At 44.2% G+C, this 19,402-nt stretch overlaps 2 protein-coding genes across 5 annotated transcripts in view; one reads left to right on the top strand and one right to left on the bottom strand.

The window, feature by feature from the left end:
* The window catches only part of LOC135915433 (isatin hydrolase-like), a 358,063-nt gene that overhangs the window by 257,232 nt on the left and 81,429 nt on the right, over nucleotides 1-19,402 (top strand). For 2 of the 4 annotated variants that reach the window (XM_070537691.1, XM_070537692.1), the window contains exon 3: nucleotides 8,539-8,580. The exons of the other annotated variants lie outside the window; for them this stretch is intronic. In XM_070537691.1, coding sequence (XP_070393792.1) covers nucleotides 8,539-8,580 — 42 coding nt within the window. The remainder of the gene's footprint in view (nucleotides 1-8,538; nucleotides 8,581-19,402) is intronic. 4 annotated transcript variants of the gene reach the window in all.
* Nucleotides 1-19,402, bottom strand: part of LOC135915430 (sodium-coupled monocarboxylate transporter 1-like) — an 84,961-nt gene that overhangs the window by 42,755 nt on the left and 22,804 nt on the right. The gene's annotated exons all lie outside the window — the stretch shown is intronic.

Genomic DNA, 19,402 nt, shown 5'->3' with positions numbered 1-19,402 from the left:
CCTGCTACACATCGCATTATGTGAAATTTTTTATTTGATTTTATTTGTTTCTTCTATCACCACTTATTCCCTTAACCCCTTTCCCCAGCACAGGGTAGCCAGTCGGTACTTACACTGGCTACCATTCCTGTCTTTCCTTCCCTTTTCCCTCCCTCCCTCCCTCCCTCCCTCCCTCCCTCCCTCCCTCCCTCTATGTCCCTTATATGCAATCGCTGTGGTTGTACGCCGGATATATCCCGCTAGTTTCCGGTCACTGACTAATTTATCACTTAGGTTACTCACAGCTATGGCGTTGCGCTGCTGAGCACGAGGTCGCGCGTTCGATACCACACCGCGGCGGCGGCACTCCGACGAGGCGTGATACAGGAACACTCGTGTGTCGTCCTTTAGGTTGACGTTAAGGAACGCCAGACGATCGAAATTTTCACTGAGTAAAATAGGGCGATGCCGGACACAGTGTAATTGTAGAATAGGTTGAGCGCGGATGATGATGTGATTGAAACCGGGTCAACCTTCGAGAATAATAAAGCTGGTGATTTGGTGGGGGCAATCTTTGCGCCTGGAAATAGTTTTCAAGCTGTTTGTGTAAGGCGAGCTTACATAGCCTGCAGTCACTGCAATCGTGACAATCCAGTAAACGATATGTCATTACAGTCGCTCAGATGTGGCATGTGGACCTACAGCTTATTTGGCTCTTCCTCCAGATTTGACGTCGGTGCCTCGCCGAGCATAGGCGTGGTTGGTGGCCTCCCACACAGCTAGGGTAGGAAGAGAGAAATCGCGCTTGTTTGCAGGAGAAAAAAGGTTCACACTTAAAAATCATGAGCCATTCCACTTTGTCAAGGTGGACGGACGACCAGCGAAGCTGTTTAGCACACGACACAGAGGTGACACAGAGGTGACACAGAATTTCGAATAAAGGTACGAACACATTTATTGACCTGATCGGTGGTCATCGTGACGATAGGTACGCATACACGTTCTCGAGTCACCTTTGTTATAACGTGCATGAGCATTTCTAAGACTACGCAAAGAGAAATTTGTTCGTCACGTAAGGCAATGTATTGCTCATACCCCCTTAAACAGCGGCTGATCTGCTTAAGCAACGGCAGTCTACTGATCTTGAAAATGGTGCCTATTGATAATTAATCAACTGAAGATGCATGCCCAAGTGGTGAGACGTGTAAGCTTTTGCAGAGAATGAAGCAATTTTACATCAAATTCGAGAGCTGAGTTTTTGCACATGCAGATTTGTTGACGGGCACGAAAAATCCACGGAAGCCTAGCCATGAACAGCTTCGCTGTAAAAGAAATTTTTGGCTCATATCCAAGTATTTCTATTCAGTGAAAAGAGCTTCTCGCTTTAAAAATTTTTCTTAATAGATACTTGTATCTTAGGTTTACATTAAATTTTAGTGTCCTCCGAAAGAAATACGCGTGGTGTGATTCCAGGCTTATTATTTTGTCAAGTAGTTATGTCTTATCTTATGTACGTGTATTTAAGTTATGTGCATTCGCCTGGAAAACTGTGATTTTGTATGTGTCTTCGGTTAAATAGAATTGGACTTGTACTTTATTATGCAACTGTGTGTGCGTTTCCCTTCTTTTCTTCCTTTGCTTCCTGTATTCGCTTGCACAAACTTTTGTTCACGCTATATTGCTTTATTCAGAGTTGCTCGGCAGAATTCGTGCGTCCTTTTTTTTTTTTGTCCGAGTGACAAGGAACGGGCGGTGCCGCCAAAGGTGCCAACCTCTCTTATTAGAACCATGTCAATAAAAATAGAGAAAAAAGAAAAAAAAAACGATCATGTCGTCGGATAGATTCAGCGGGAGGTCTCCGCGGTCGTATGAATCGCAAGATGGGGGTGAGGGTGGCTGACTGATCACGTGTTCGCCAGAGGTAACGAAGCGTTAAACATGCATCACTGTGTTTAATACTTCTGCGTACATACACGTATAGAGTCCGGATGTTTTCTTCCCCACTCTAAAAACGCCACATTGCAATTGATCGCTGCATCCACGTCGCATAATAACACGAGACCATGTAAACTCGTCTCTGCATTTAAGTATAAGGTGTAAATCATTTACGTAAAGTGGAGATGTAATACAATTGCACGCATCATGTGTCTCTTTTCATAGCATTTAATTGAAATGTTTCAAGAATGATTCGCTTAACTTATATTGTTAAGTGCGTTGGATCTGCTGTATTTTTTCCCCTGAATCTCACTAGCTAAATTCACCTGAATCTCACTAGTAACTTTCACCTGAATCTCACTAGCAATGTCACTCAGGTATGTCAACATAGGTCCAGCAAACCAGTATCTGTTACGAATGCGCTCCTGAGAGTAGCAACGTGAATGGTTGGCCCGAGTTGAATTTGATTTCCGCTTGCAGCGCAAAAGGTACCAAAATTTAGTCTGCCGTGCACCATTTTGAAAAAAAAAAGGGCAGCGATCAATAAAAAATACGAAGCGAGGAGGAGAGAGGACGACTAAAATGGTGCAACTCGCAACTAAGATTTGTTTCAAAAAGAAATTGTGTTATATGCAGAAAAAGAAAAGATGTATCCATGGAGCTGGGCACTCCTATGTACCGGGTGCTTTATTTAAACGTTAACAGCATTTGTAAAACAATCGTCTGTGGCACGCATATCTGCTTATTGAAGTGGGCTACTCGAAGAGGTATACATTACTTACACTGGAGATCAACACGCACATTGATAAATTAACAAAATTTCACTATATACCTGTAGCAACCTCGGCGACGTCGTGGAGGGTGAGAAGGACGGCGGCTGGCTAGGGACAGGCCGTCATTGCCTAGGAAGCGAAGATGGCGCGTGACTCAGATCGCGAGCGGCAGACTCGAGGTGAGCGGGAGTTGTATGCGCCGAGGAATGGCCGTCAGGCTGGGGCCTTCTACTCAGTAAAATATATACTCCTGTTTATTATGCCTTATCGTCATTGCTGATTTTGCACGCCACGTACCTTTTGAAGTAGCTGCTTTGGTGCACATATTGTAATGCATGAATTGAAGCCCGTGATTTTACAAGGCACATCCACGTGGAAAGAACTCTGAAAGTCGCACCAGTCTTGAGATAACCTCAGTCTACCTTGCCATAAAGTGCGCCGTTGTCCCACTGAGCATTTACAGCGAAGCTGCCCTCCGACGGTGGTCGATGGCCGTGCGTCTAAGCGTCGCGTCAACACAAAAGAAATTTTCGTCTCTTCAGTTTCTCGCGAATGCTCTCTGGCTCTCAATATATAATGTAGGTATCTTGGGAAAAATTATACGGAAATTGGCCGCTAAGGCAACTCTATCAATACGCCGAGTTTCATTTATTTGTGATAATTAGTTAGTTCACAGTGAAGTTGTAAACGTTACAGAATTCCCGTCTTCTCACGGCCGTCTATATACGGAGGGAGTATGGTTACAGGAAACGGCTGTAACTCTTGTTTTATCAAAACTATCGCGAAACAAATTATATGAATATTAGCCTCAATAATGACTCTAACATTACTCAGAGTGTCATATAGTTTTCGTAATTGCGTAGTTCACAGTGAAGTTGAATATTGTGGAATTCCCTTCTGCTATGCGGCGGTATACTTGCACACATCACTACTTCATAAAAGAATAAGAATAAATGATTCCAAAATCCAAAGATGCATTCGTTGTCAGTGTCATTCAATAATAATAATAATAATAATAATAATAATAATAATAATAATAATAATAATAATAATAATAATAATAATAATAATAATAATAATAATAATAATAATAATAATAATAATAATAATAATAATAATAATAACCCGCCGCGGTTGCTCAGTGGCTATGGTGTTAGGCTGCTGAGCACGAGGTCGCGGGATCGAATCCCGGCTACGGCGGCCGCATTTCGATTGGGGCGAAATGCGAAGACACCCGTGTACTTAGCTTTAGGTGCACGTTAAAGAACCCCAGGTGGTCGAAATTTCCGGAGTCCTCCACTACGGCGTGCCTCATAATCAGAAAGTGGTTTTGGCACGTAAAACCCCATAATTTTTTAATAATAATAATAATAATAATAATAATAATAATAATAATAATAATAATAATAATAATAATAATAATAATAATAATAATAATAATAATAATAATAATAGATTAATCGATTGAGGCAATACATACCACAGTTTCGCTGCTCGTCCTTCTTCACAGAGTGGAAGGGCTGAAGGATTTTTTAAATAAAATGCTTTTTTGTTGAATCTGAAGAGTTATTGGAACCCCAATCAATTTCGTCGCAAACTCTGGGAACGCATATTTCAAAACTGTTGTAATCCTACAAACTTATTCCAACTCGATCGACCTGAGTTTAAATGTCACCGGCTAGAATTCGTAAATTGCAATATGTATATAGCGTAATGTAATTAAGCTAGGGGTAATCAGCAATTTCTTAATTAGTCAAATATTCACTTTCATTTCATGCGTAAATAATATATACATCTGAGAGTAATTTAGCTCAAGAAGTAGAATTGGGCTGCATGTCACGGGTGATGTTTAAGCATGATGTTAACAATATTACAAAGCAATCCGTGTAGTCTATCGAGGAAAACGTTAAAAAAAGTTATGCAGACGCAACGCACATATTCGATCTATATATGTGAAGCGATCCTGTAGTGCAGCAGTTACATTAGTTTATTAAATTCTGCGTTTTTACGTGCCAGAACCACGTGCAATGTGGTTATGAAATACGCCTTAGTGGGGGGAGTGGGGGGCAGTACTCCGGATTAATTATGACCACCAGGGGTTCTTTAATGTGCACCCAATGCACAGTATAGATACGTTTTTTCAGTCTTCTTTTGTTTTGTTTTTCTTGCATTTCGCCTCCATCGAAACGCGGCCGCTGCAACCGATCGGTATTCGAACCCCCGACCTCGTGCTTAGCAACGCAACGCCAAAGCCACTATAAGCAGCTACGGTGGGTTATGCTATAAAACTAAACGTGACGCATCCATCCGTCTGTTTATTGTAATCCCATGCAACGTGTAGCACAAGGTAATATTTAGGTTCATGCACGGCGGGGATCGCGATTTTGATGTGTTATGCAATTTTTTCATGTTTGTGCGCTACGCAATTCGCAAGCTATGCCCAAATGTAATCGAGCAATTCAGGTGGGTGCCCAGTGATAGACTTTCACTCGCACAGCGATGTGTCACGAGAACGAAGGCAGTGCTTGTCGAGGAATGCATGGGGAGGAGCGGTGTACGCAGAGAGAAATGAGACGTGAAAGGCTGTGGTAAGGTTGACTGTTATATTCACCCGTTTCGTTCCTGCGTCTGTCCTTTAACAAAAAAAAAAGGTGGAGCGCACAGGCTTCCGCGTGGATGCGTGGCGCACGGTCCTATAGTCCCAAGGAGATGGCGTTAGCGCGAGAGAAGTACGAGAAGTGGGATTTTGTAGTGGCGATCTTGAACTGTATAGTGTCGCCATGTTTAATCTACATGCAGTGTCTGTTTTTTTTTCTTTTTTTACTTCGAACAACTTTTTAAAGCCCACAAAAGTTACTCGAATCGCTTCACTACAGATTATGTGTCCAGGCGGACATTATTTGAACGAAAGACCAAAGCAGTCAACTCACGTATTAAACTAATTACGTTAATCAACTTCAAGCGCAACTCGCGGCTGCAACGCTCCTTTGAGGTAGCAGAGCGGCGTAAAATAAAGCGCCAGCTAGACTATAGACATCCTACACCTAGCTTAGTGCATGTGAACGTGCGGTATAGACTCATGTTTTCCCTCTCTCTCTTTCACTCAATGTTCCCCTCCCCTCGTGTAGGGTAGCAGACTGGACTCACTCTGGTTAACCTCTCTGCCTTCCTTCTTCCTCTCTCTCTCTCTCTCTCTCTCTCTCTCTCTCTGTCTCTCTCTGGGCCTTACGAGGCGATAAAGCTCTCCGTCTCCCCTCCGCTGCTGAAGTGAGTGAAATCCGGAGTTTCGCACAGAGCCAGTAGGGAATTAGATCGCGAGAAGGGGGAAACGCCACGGCAGACTTCTTTTCACTCCGCCTTGGTATACGTCACAGGAGTATTGCAACACGAGCCGCGCTTCGTAGTGCTGCATGCGCAAACAGGTAAACCCGACAAATAATTTCAGACCAATTATTTTGACTTGCATGCCCGTTTTTATATGTTCAAGCACGGAACATGACTTCTATGGCGATTTCCTTCAACTTTCTAATATAATCACCTGCCGTAAACTTTGTGAGAAGTAAATTGATGCAATTAGCTTAATTAGTACAATGATTGTTTTCGTTTTTCGTGCAAGTGATGTCCGCCATGGGCACGTAATTAATCTGTGGTGACGTGATGCGAGTAGCTATTGCGGGCTTTTTTTATTTTTAATTGTTCTAAGTAAGCACACTTAGAGCACACACGTCAGTTCGATATTCACGAATAGACGTGAAAGGTGCAGCCAACAATATCGACTCGGCAATTATTGTGTATCTAAACAGCGTAATAAAAACACTTACACGGGCGGAATAAATTAGAGGAAAAGGCGCTGTATGGATTAATCATGTGTTTGCCGTAACTTTGAGTGACCCGCTGCACGTGTCCAAGATCTCGTGTGCTCATCTCCCGGTTCACGCGTGGCTCTTGCTGTTCGTTACAGGCTTAAGTCGGCTCTGAACTGCGCTGTAGTATCGGCGTCTTCCCGATCGCGGCCGAGCGAAGGTGGAGAGCAGACACTGACGACGGCGGCTTTCAATAGCAGCCGAGGCGTGAGGAATGTAGCGCTATCATATAGCGCGCAACTCACCAATGTTCGGCGGAGCGAAAAATGAGAACACCCGTTCTCGGATATGGAAAAGGCGAAAGTGACGTCACTTCGATAGATTCGATTTCTTTCTTTCTTTCTTTCTTTTTTTTTTGCACGCGGTGGGAGACGGAAACCACATATTGTTGCGTCGGCTCTTTGTTTCAATAGTGCATGCGGCGCGAGGACCGCTTACCCGCAAACTATTGTGCGAAGTGACATGCATTACACTGGTTCCATCTTTTTTTTCCACGTGCAGGTTAAAACGTATAGTTTGCAACAAAAACCGGCACGCAGTCTCAAATGAAACTCACTTAGTGTGGACCCTTATCACTGCATATCGGAGCGTGCATTACGAATCCGCCAGTAGCACACTGTGTGCCGCCAGAATGATCGCCCGAGGCGTCGATTCCCTCATCTTCCCGCGTTGACTGGGTGCGGCGCCGAGCTGCGCGGTATAAAGTCATTAATGAATGAATGAATGAATGTATGAATGAATGAATGAATGAATGAATGAATGAATGAATGAATGAATGAATGAATGAATGAATGAATGAGTGAGTGAATGAATGAATGAATGAATGTTTATGAATGAATGAATGAATGTTTATTTCATCTTGAATGCACTTTCAAGAAAGGTGCAGAGGCAAAAGGCGCACAGCGCCTGACAGGGGCCCCTGAACCCCCAATATACGCTTTTATTATACATTATTTAGTGGTAGTTCATTGGCAGTGAGCGGTCACACACAACGTTACATATTTTAACACATTATGCACGAGTTTACACAAACTGAGAACAGAAATAACAAAATTTTTTGGGTTACAGTTTGTTTACTAATATAGATGGTGAAATAAGAAAAAATGTTCCCCTTTTCCTCCCCTCTTCCCTTTCCTCTCCCGGTTCACAGTCAGTAACGTACAGGTTATACAGGTAAATTTCCATAGTACACTAAAGTGCAGCATATAACCATGAACATGTACGTATCCACGTAAAACAGAAAAACAGGGAAAAAAAAGCGGGTTATACTATATTTATGTAGCAACAATCACTCTCTCAAACACTGTGTTAGTAACAATTTCTTCACATGGTTTTTGAAGGCGTTTTTTGTCATACTGAAATCAATGTTATCTTCTAGCTTATTTAGGATTGTTAGTACTTGGTACCTGGTTGTTTGTTTACCATACTTGGTCCTTGTGTTTAGGGTCCGTTTTCTTTTTAGTCTCATATCGTAAGGAGCTTCATTAATGTTTTCGTGTATATAGAGTGCATTTTTATATATATACTGCAGTAGTTTCACATCGTAAACGTCGTTAGCTTTAAGCATTCGGTATTTAAAAAATAATGGTAATGTGCTTAGTTCATGACATGGTCCCTGATAGTTTTCGTAAATGCGCCATATTTTCTTTTGTAGAATAATGAGCCTGCTGTAGTTAGCTTTTGCTGTGTTACCCCATACCAATATGCCGTACGATAATCTGGAATAGAACATTGAAGTATTTAGATTTCGTTTCAGCCAAATAGGTATTAAGTGCAATTTTATACAAGCATCCAACAGATCGGGAGAGTTCGGCAGCTAAATTATTAATGTGTACATTCCATGAAAGGTGCTCTTGGAACCAAACACCAAGAAACTTTTGCTCTTTAGCCCTGGTTATCTGTTGCCCTTCAAAAGTTAAAACTATTTCTCTACTTAGTGGTTTGTTAAGTGCACGAAATATTATGTACTTTGTTTTTGTTGTCTTAAGCTGCAGCCTATTTTCCCGGAGCCAGGCCGCGAGGGATGCAAGGTAAGTGTTGCCCCTTCTTTCTAACTCTGTTAAATCTGTGGATTAAAAAAGATATTAGTATCATCGGCATACATAATAAGTTCAGGAGAGTTGGGTATAGTTACAATGTGATTAATGTAAACAAGAAATAAAAACGGTCCTAATATTGACCCCTGTGGAACGCCTTGTGTTAACTTAAGCTGTGATGATGTGGCGTCTTTTATTTGCACGATCTGATAGCGGTCACTCAAGTAGTTTTTAACGAGCTCTAATACAACTGCCCGCACACCATATCTAGACAGTTTGTGCAGTAGGATATCGTATTATATTGGATCAAATGCTTTCTTTAAGTCGAGAAATAAACCAAGTGTTAACTTTTTACTGTCAATGTTAGTAAGTATGCTATCTTTAATATAGCACAACGCTTCTTCGGTTGATCTATTTTTTTGAAATCCATATTGGCTACTAGGCAAGATTTTGTGTTTGTCAAAAAAAGAAATTAGCCGTTGGTTAATCACACTTTCAAAGATCTTGGACAAAATGGGGAGCACCGATATCGGTCGGTAATTTGATAAATTATTTCTATCACCTCCTTTAAATATAGCTTTTACTCGTGCTATCTTAAGTTTATGTGGGAAAACACCGGTTGTTAGCATGAGATTAATAATGTGAGCAATTGTCCCCGAAACAAAGTGAGATATTTGTTTTAATTCTTTGGAGCCAATTTCGTCAATTCCAGGGGCGACGTTACTTTTCAGCAGCCTTATGGACGCTTCCACTTCGGTAGGAGATGTTGGTTGCGTGAATATTGTTTGTTCTAACATGGGTATAGCTGTAATATTAGTCTCGCAATCAGTGGCATTAGGCTCTTCACAACATCCTGCATTTATGAAATGGGCATTCATTGAGTTAGCCAGATCCTGACCACAAGTAGTTCTACCGTTTATAGTCATTTCCTTTATATCACCAAACTGTTTTTTTCTATTTGTTAATGCATTTACCATTTCCCACACCTTCTTAGGGTTGTCATAAATGTTCTCAAATTTTGCTGTGTAGTAATTATTTTTAGCTTTTCTTAAATCATTGTTCAGAGAATATCGGATTTTTTTGTATCTACGAAACACTTCAGGATCCCGGCAGCCAAGGAATTCGTGGTATAATTTATTCTTATCCTTTATATGTTGATATAGATTTTTGTTTATCCACGGTTTTCTGTATTTTTTATTTCTACGCACCACGATTTTCTTGAATGGAAATGCTTTATCAAAACAGCTATAGACCATGTGAAAAAACATATCATATGCAATGTCGACATCGCTCTCCTCTAATATAACGCTCCAGTCCTGCCCTTGAACTAGGTTAACGAATGCCTCGCGTGAGCTATCACTGAAGTTTCGTAGAAATGATACCTGCTCATCAGCCTCATTTTTATATCTAGTAGTTAGAAGAAAGAGTGGCAGATGGTCGCTAATATCGGAAGAAAAAACGCCCGGTTTTATATAATCTGCACTGAGGTTTGTTATACAGACATCCAATAACGTATCACTGTGTGTTGTGATTCTAGTGGGTATACCTATATAATTTTGACAGGCATACGTTGACAACAGGATCGTAAATTCTCTAGAGTACGGGTCTGAGGATTTCGGGTCAATATTTCTTTAAGCATGAAATTCCGTTGTCTGGCTCCAAAGGAGTTAAACTCTACCCGGTGTACAAATAAGAAAATGAAAATAAAATGAAGCAAGATAAATGGCTTGAAGGCATTACCACAGTTTTGCTACAACTGGACGCACCAGACTGATCACATGTTGCTCTCTTTTTGAATCAACCGTAGCCTAAATGTCCACAGTGTCAAGAACCACTAACAGTATTACACGTTTTAATTCTCGGCCAAGACATGAAAGGGAAAGAATGCTGTCCTTGACGCACTTAATAAATACAAAATTCCTCATAGAGCACTTTTACTCGGAGATGGGTCAATCCTCGTTCCGCCTGCAAGAACATATTCAAGTCTCAAGGTGCTATAGATACATTACACTAATTGTAGCCATATAGCACGTTGTGATAGTCAGTCTTATACTTATTTATTCCTACCAACTACCTTTCTCATTAGAGCACCAACAAGCTTGTTCTTGGCGAAATATAGTCGTTTAGGTTGTCGCGCCATTATGACGAAGATTTGCTAACTAATGCGGCAATGCCACCTTTACGGAGCTCCCGCCGTGTGGGCCAGCACGGCGGGTGTTACCGAACGTTATCATCAACCTGTGCACGGAACCCTACATATGAGGAAGGGCAGCGTTATTTTAGAAAGGCAGCGCTAACGGACGGGACCGCAAGAATGAAAGGTAGAGAAGAGACCCGGCGCTGAGTCGCAACTGAAAATAACCCGCAAGAAAAACCCACATAAATAATCCACAGACACCACGTGACAGTAGCGTGAAACAAAATCGAGCAACAACGAAAACAGTTCACCTATCTAAAAACACGCACACGATGTGACAGCCTGCTGGGCAGAATGCTAACACCACTTTAAGGCAAGCTTCCTTTAAGCATTACCGGTTACACCTATGAGGACATCAACAAGCTTTTCGAGCCATGGCCGTCAATTGGGTTGAGTGACGCAATTTTTTCTTCTTGATTGCTCGAAACGGGCAGTTTATGCCATTCAGCATGTGACCCACATGTTTACAGGAAACTTATTTGAGTTCGGTGACGTTAGTATTCCGCTCTGAAGGTTATCGCTTGTGTGTGCATATACAGGATGTTCAAAATTAAGCCTTTAAAATTAAACACTGGGAGGCACGCGAAGACCACCTGTGTGAATAATTTATGCGGCCAGGGGGGCACAAAGTGAGATTATAATTATCGCTGCCAGCAGCCCAGTTAACTAAAACTGAATAAATTTTTCGTTGGCTGCAGTATGTAAGTGGGTATGTTTGTATTGAAAAGTTACAGGCAGTCGTGTTTCTACGCAGTATCAGTTGGAAGAATTCTTCTAGCGTGTCTGTGCTCCGAGATATCCAATTCCAAATTTTAATTGTCGGAGTTGGCGAGTTGGATTACCCTACGGGGGAGCCCCATTACGATATCAATGCCCCAGAACTAAAAAATTATATAAAAGGGAAATAAAAAAAGTAGAAAGCCCATTTTTATACTGCGATGTTCGTGTGAACCAAACAGCCCAGGTGTTCGGAATATGTATTCTATAGAGCTATCCGTCATAAATTTCCTAGCAGCCGAGGTCTCACTTCAGGGCGCTGAAAATTATTCCGTCAGCATGCGTACAATGGCATTTGCACGGCATAATAAGAGCCAGAACGTGGCGGTAGTACAACATGGGAAACGCGGATTAAACAATTGGGTTGTTTATCTGTTGAGAAAGTCCGTGCAGACTTTAAAAAAAATGGAAAAGCACAGAATAACTCTATGACGATGGTCTGAAGAAAGTATGCGGCGGCGCTAAGCAAGGTACATTAGGTTTTATGGAATACAGTGGAAAATAACATAGAGAAATGACCACTATTGCGTTTCGCGTTGAGTACTCGGCGTCAAGTGGGTGCGTGCTTGCGAGCGTCTTTAGGTGTGGTGTTTATGTAATATCTTTCTTTCCGTATAGATTCGGTCCTTATTCGAGCGCCTGTTCTTCTCTCCTCCTGGCATTAACATAAGTCCTTTGATGCTTTCGAACAGCGACACAGTCGCTGCACTTTCTCGGTCGTGTATACCATATCATGTAGGGTGCCATGCATGTCTGATGAGCATCGGAAAAGCTGGTGCCCGTGGAGGGCAGTCACTGTGCGCCCGATGTAGTACGTGTGCAAAGGCAGTAACGGCAGTCGCAGGGCGGGAAGTTGTCGCTTGGCTCGGCGTCTGATTCAATTTCCCTGCGACGACGGCAGCGATGATGGCGCGTCCTATGATCGGACTTCAAGGCACGCTCTTGACAAACACCGCGCCCTCTGCGATGCATGCGTTACAGGCTATGAATGGGTCTTTCTTTTTTTTTTCGGCCGTCCCGCGTACTGCTTACGCCAGAAGCGAAGAGCAAAGAAAGGCCATCATGTCGGGCTGTCGCGCATCGCGATGGCTGAATGGGTGCTGTTCCGCTCGAGCACAAGGTCGTCGATGCGTACGACCACGGCCATGCCACCAGCATTCTTGGGAAGGGCAACTGCGAAAGAACGCCAAGGTGGCTGGGAGTTGCCCTACAGAACCGAGACATACTAGAGATCAGTCAAATCAACCTTGTAGCCACAGCATGACGCAATACGACAGACGGAAGAATCTTTCCGCTCAAACGACAGCTGGAGTGCATTTCTGTCCGTCGCTCTGTGACTGCAGTATATGGAAGCCTACAGATTTGCCCAACATATTCAGTTTTATTAGGTCAGTCTGTCCCTCGGGACAGCAGTCATGGTCTAATGGTTAGGACGTCCGATTATATAGGCGGCGAGAGGCTTCAAAACCACCCCGTATATCTATCAGTAAACTTGGGCACAGGCGTCCCCCGGCCTGACGGCTGACTTTCCTTCAGTGGTCGGCATCTGGGGTCGGCATCTGGGCATCCGCTGCGCCTTCCACCTCCGCAGCGTTCTTCAATCCCAGTTTCGAGCAACCCTTAACATGCATAGGTGGTTCATGTACGCAGTTTTTCACGCAGTGCTTTAGTGGTCACGTCCATAGTTAGGATTCTTCCATGTGAAGTCCACCTGTTAAAGAATGGGTCCTTTTTTAAACGTTGAGGTTCCGTAATGGCCATCAACCTAGCCGACAACGCGCTTATGCCTGCAGGTATTTTACCAGAAGGTACCCGGCGGCAGCTCAGGTCTGGATCCCACAGCCGCGACGGATGCTCCAAGGCTGTCTGTGGTTGAACAAGAGGCGCCAGGTCACTACAAAAAGAGACCCCTTTCTAGGTTTGAACCCAAATAGCCTAGCACCAGGCTGGGGGCGTCTCTTCCCATTAGAAAACCGGAGAGTTGCCGGTGGTGCGCGAATTCGAGCTCGGCACTTCAGCATGCTAGGCGGATGCTCTAGCTCTAGCATCAGGATACCACCATCGGTCCTCCTATGTGCCTCTTGTGTCATGCTGGCACGTACCCATTACGGATGACCGGCCAAGAATGGGCGCGTATTCAGTGGCACATACCTATAATGAACCAAGAATGGGTAGCCCAGATATAAGAACTTCAAATAGCCCGTTTCATTAATGCGCTGTTTCACAAAGACATATGTGTTCTTTAGAAATACTGAAGAGCAGAAATAATATGTACATGTTTAATGTTTTATTATGCAGAACTCAAATGCACTCACTCGACCAACTATATACTACATAATCTCCCCAGACAGTTATACGTCCCGGACATGTCCCTGGTGTGGCAACCACACAGCGACACTCGCGCACATAACACACGAATGCACCGACCGTCCGGGCGACGCAATTTCTCCACGAGTCACAACACACACACTCACTACGTGGTCTTGGGAGGCGAGACTCTCCGAACTGGACCTGGGAAGCCAACTGGCAACCCTCGACCAGGCCCGGCGAGCCGCGATCGCCAGTGGAGCCCTGTCAGAGGGAACCACCCAGGAATAAACCGTGCAACGGTTCCTGCAATAATAAAGTTCCTCCTCCTCCTCCTCCTGCGCCGATTCGCTGTGTCTTCGGCGAGGCAGCATGGAAGGACGCGAAACCAGGGATAGCAGGAAAAGAAAGCTTCGCTTTAAGAACGGACGGACACAGCAACCCCAACTTAGAGCTTTTATCGACTGCCGTAGTAAAATGTATACGTTTGGTGGCTGTTTCGCTTTCAGCTGTTAGTGTCGGATTGTTTCTCGTAGAACGCAGTAAAAATGTTTTGACATCAAATTTTTCAACGTTTGGCGCCGCTTGAGACTAAAACCAAACCTCTTCTTTGTTTGACGAACTTTAACGTGCAAAAGAAAAAAGAACACTAGCCACAAAGCATGTGACGTCGTGCTATAATAATTACAAATGTGGTGACACCAGGTAGCCTAGAATAATGAAGTGCGCCCACTCTTTTCCTAGCCCCTGTGTCGCTTTGAGAACTCCCTCAACCAGGGTTATAAAAGGCGACAGTGCTCCGAAAGCTTCTGGGCAGAGGCGCAATAGATATCTGTCCGCGTACGTGTAAAAGCAAACAAGAACAACAACAAAAAAGAAGGGTATAAACACAAATGAACTGTTCGCAATACTGTGCACATATAATTTCCGTACAGTCTACGCAGGGTCATGTAAATGCCGCGCGCAGCGCAGGAATGGTATGCGTCTTCTCCGTACCGTTGCGCAACATGATGTGTGCGCATACAGTAACGAACGTCACTTGCCTGAGTTACCATTAACGAGGTCCTCTGTGTCTTTGGAAGTAATTCGCGGTTCTCTCAACTATATAAGCATATTTTTCATTTATTTCATTTCATTTATTATCACCTTGAACGCTCGAAGGCATTACACAGAGAGAGGGGGGGGGGGGGAGCAATGCAAGCACATGTAAATTTTGCTCTTACCAGCCGGTCCAAACATTATGCGATTGCGCTACAATACCTGCAATGTTCGTCGAAAGGCACTTAACGGAATCCTATAGCTAAGCGATCCAAACCTTCCAGCGCCATACACGATGGGCCGCTCAGAAGGAAGAGCACGTTGCGAAAGTTATGTCACACCGCGTGTGCCGGATCGAGTAGACGAAATGTTCCGAGAACACAGAGGAAAAATCTTGACGCGCGCCGTACGCACGCAAGCCCTTCAGACTGCCGACTCAGTATACGGCACGTGACCGATGAAGGGCGAATGCGCTTTTCCGCTTACTTCGTCACAGTCGACTGGAAAGAGCATAGAGAACATCCCCTCTTTAGCGTATTCCTATACCGTTCTCTTCCTATACCGTTTAGTATAGGAAGAGTCCATTAATACACTAAAGTATTAGGTTAACTACAAAATATTACGGTATTAATATTCTAACGTATTCGAGTCTTAAGATTGCCTAGTCTCATACGCACTTCTCCTTCTTCTGTCTCTCTCTTTCTTTATCGCGGAAGGCTGTTTACGGTTAGGTTCCCCGCAAAATTCAGGTATCAGAATATAACGGAAGATACGTCACTATTCGACATGGCAGCGCGTAATCAGCACGACCTGCACAAAGGATAGTCAGTTCAGCCCTTTACCCCTCTCCCAGAAGTAAATGCCTGTTGTAGGCTTTCAATACCTACTCTCACCTCAGCAGCAATGTTCGGGCCTTGTCTCGGCGTTCTTCTTGAGATTGGTTCGGCATGTCGAGGTCGAAGCGTGCGAAAATTACTTCCATTCCGTGAAGTCATATTAAAGTATACACGAGCGCGAATTGAAGAATGAAGTTTTAGCAGTTCATATACTCCGCTAATAATTAAGCAAACGCTTACACCCAAGTAAATACAAATCATGTATTGAAATCATACTTCACGAGAGTAAACTACCATAATGTTAAACTTTGCTGACCCTTATAAGAACGTAAATTTAAAGATTAAATTGAATTCTGGGGTTTAACGTTCCAAAATTCCTTTATAATTGTGAGGCACACCGTAGTGGGACACTCCGGAATAATTTAGACCACCCGGACTTTAATGTTCACTCACTGCACGTTATATGGGCGTTTTTATATTTCGCACTCATCGAAATGCGGTCGCCACTGCCAAAGGAAAATTAAAATTGTGGAAACTAAGTCATAAAGGGGACGGCTTCCTTCCTCCTCCCTTTAGTTCTTTACATTTAAGAGTACATCCCCGTATTCCCCGTTTGCCAAGTCGTGGTTAGACAGGGCTTCCTACTTACAGAGGGGGTAGGAAGCAGGTGGAGCGCGTGTGTCTGTGTGTGTGTGGAGGGGGGGGGGATGTAGTGCTGTTGTTTTGGGCGAGTAATCATTGACAATGATTTATTGTATCCGATCAGAACGAGGCGCGGTTAGTTAGCGTCGTTCGACGTTGGACTTGAGGACAATTGCGCGACGTAGCACGTGGGTTTTTTTTTTTTCGATTCTCGAGGGCAAACGCTCCTCGCCGAGCAAGGCCAGACCAAAGAGATGTTCATCGCGAGCGCAGAAAGGATCGCGGAGACCGGCCGGCAAGCGAATGCGTGCGCGCCATGGTCTTTCTCGTTCGGAGACACAAGTAGATGAAATATTAAGAGCCGCCCCCCAACCAAGTACACGGGAGACGCTCGGCTGCCTGTGTGGACGATGATGGGTACTTGGTGCTCCGGTGACCGCGAACGAAACAAAAGACGGGAAAGACAAAAAGAAAAAGAACGAAAGAATAAAATATAGCTCGAGCCGTGGCTCCTCGCCTGAGTGCGCACCTCGAGAAGCAACCGGCGCACGAGGAAGTGAAATCCGCTCGTGCGGTGGAGGACGCTATACGCAGAACTTTGCCTCCTGTTCTTTGCTTCTCTCTTTATTTCAATATTTCTTTATTCGTTTCTCTTGTGTCTTTGGTACTTGTTTCACGCGTGTGCTGTACGTGCTGTACACGGCGAGACGTGCAAGGAGGCGAGACGCTCCCGGTACGCATAAGGTTCTCGTGTGTATAGTGCTCGCTATTCAAAATTAAAAAAAAAAAAAAGAAAAAGGAGAGGGTGGGGGCTCTCTAACATGCGAACGTAAAGCTGTAAATAGTGGCACGTCCAACGATGTACGGTGGGCAGGTGTCCAGAGGCTTTCGTCACCGACGCGCTATTGAGTGAAAAACCCCGCAGATCATGGTTTAGTTCCTTGTCCAGCGCGAACGCACGCATATGCAACAGCGATCATAAATGGTGGTGTGTCCCCTCTTACTAACAACGCCCTCGCTTTTCCTATCGCGTTGCAGCGAGGTGGCGCATTAAGAAGAAAAGTTTTGTGGGATGCCTGCCAGCCTACGAAGGAACGAAAAAGAGCAATAGGCATTGCATGATAAAATCTTATAAAAAAGATCTATGCGTGTATGATTCGTCTAACCAACACGGTGTAGGTTTGAGTGAGTCAACCAGAAAACAGAACCGAAAGAAGGGCTATACCTCCTCCATTGCTCGTCTCTGATTGACTATGTACGCGCGATGCAGACTGAATGGAGGCGTTTTCGATGGATTAGTAGCGCACAATGGGAGAGCCCCCCCCCCCCCCCCCCCCCCCCACTTTTTTTGGAACATGCAGCTCGTTCTGGTAACTGACTGACGGACAGGAGCACCCGTAGCCTTCGCTCCACTTCATGCATTTTGTGAGACGGAGTATATAGGTGCTGTTGGCCTTCTGTACGGAGGAAAAAAAAACTACAGTCCCTGAATGCGCATATATGGGGCCCTAGTAACACCGCATGGTGCGGCGTAGGGCAAGTTCGTTCTCATAACGATGCACGGGAATGAAGAAACCTCGAAATGCGGTTGGACGTGGGAAAACTAAAGGTTAACAAAAGGGCCAGAAATATCTGGCTGGTAGTTGTAGAATAGTGTCATTTAGTGCAGTGGTTAGCGGGCCCTGTAGCTGGTGCTGTCTTTCTTCTTAAAGTGAATGGCTCTTGTTCTTTTTTCCTCTTTCGCTCGTTTTCGTAGTTGATCGGTAGTCGGGACTCGGTGAAGAAAGCTTTTCTTTGTTCGTTCGTTCGCCCGTTCATTCGATCCCTCAGGCTGTTTCTTTACATTGGGAATCATCGTTTGTACAAAAATTTTTTTTTATGTAGGTTTCGTTTGCGCTTTCTGCCGGGAACCAATAAGGCACTAGGTGCAGGAAACCCTCGAACGGCTATTAGAGCACACCTATCTTTCCTGTTCTTAATCACGCTTATTTCGCACACTGTAAAGACCGTCGAATCTTGTGCCTGGACTCTGTAAGCTCGTGTCTACACAAGGTACGGTTCCCGCCTTGCGGCAAAACAAAACACATGGAACATTTCCCCACAACAGTAGCTACAGTGTAGTAAACTAAAAGCTTTCATTTTTAAATGGAAATTTATTTTACCGAGTCTATGTGTAAGTGCATGCACCCTGTGCCAGGTTCGACACCCACTGTTCCAACCTATGCGGATATTTCCGCAAGATGTCGCACGGAAGAGACCGCAGAATAGAACATACATGCGCAATACTATTTACATACATGTGCGGCCGTCCCGAAGCATTTGATTTTACGTGCCTTCCCTCTCCTCTTCGCCCACCCGTCTTACGATAGTCTAAAACTTAAACCAATATCTTATTTACGTGGTAAGTGCATGACATCACGTCTGGGCATGTTTTAGATTTCTGGACGCGTGCCAAGGAAGCCTCCTCCTTTTTCCTGTGTACAGAAACGTGCTCCTTTCACTCAACGAGACAAAACTGGCTAAGACTGCTTAGCAAATGGTAACGATAGAGAACTGGATGTAAGCAATCGATGAAAACCAATGCTGTCCACCGGCTTCCTGCCTCTAGGTTATCGTGCCAAAGACTGGCCTCTTTGCATGAGCGCTAGTTTATCCTTCCTCCGCCGTTGCGAAAACAATTTCTCCTTAACTCACTCGTGCATACTTTTTTTTCGATGTTAGATTAGTTTCGCTGCTTACCATTTTCGATGTTGTGGCCTTTTAAGAGCGCCACTCCTGCAATGACCCCGCTTTCGCTGTAAGGTGCTTAAGAAGAACATGGTGCTAGGCTAATATGGCGCATTCAATAAATCACTACACTTCAACGCAAGAACACACAATCACAAAGAAAGATGCGCACACGTGGGACAGGCGTTGCTTATCTCTTTTCTTGCGAGAGCCGTGTTTTTGCGATCGTCAAGTTTTCCTTTGGTACGCAAACTTTACCCGTGGTCAAAGTTCGTGGTACGTGGCTGTGTCC

The sequence above is a fragment of the Dermacentor albipictus genome, chromosome 4 (assembly GCF_038994185.2).
Source record: "Dermacentor albipictus isolate Rhodes 1998 colony chromosome 4, USDA_Dalb.pri_finalv2, whole genome shotgun sequence".
Classification (NCBI taxonomy): Eukaryota; Metazoa; Arthropoda; class Arachnida; order Ixodida; family Ixodidae; genus Dermacentor; species Dermacentor albipictus.
This window is presented reverse-complemented; position numbering and strand designations above follow the sequence as displayed.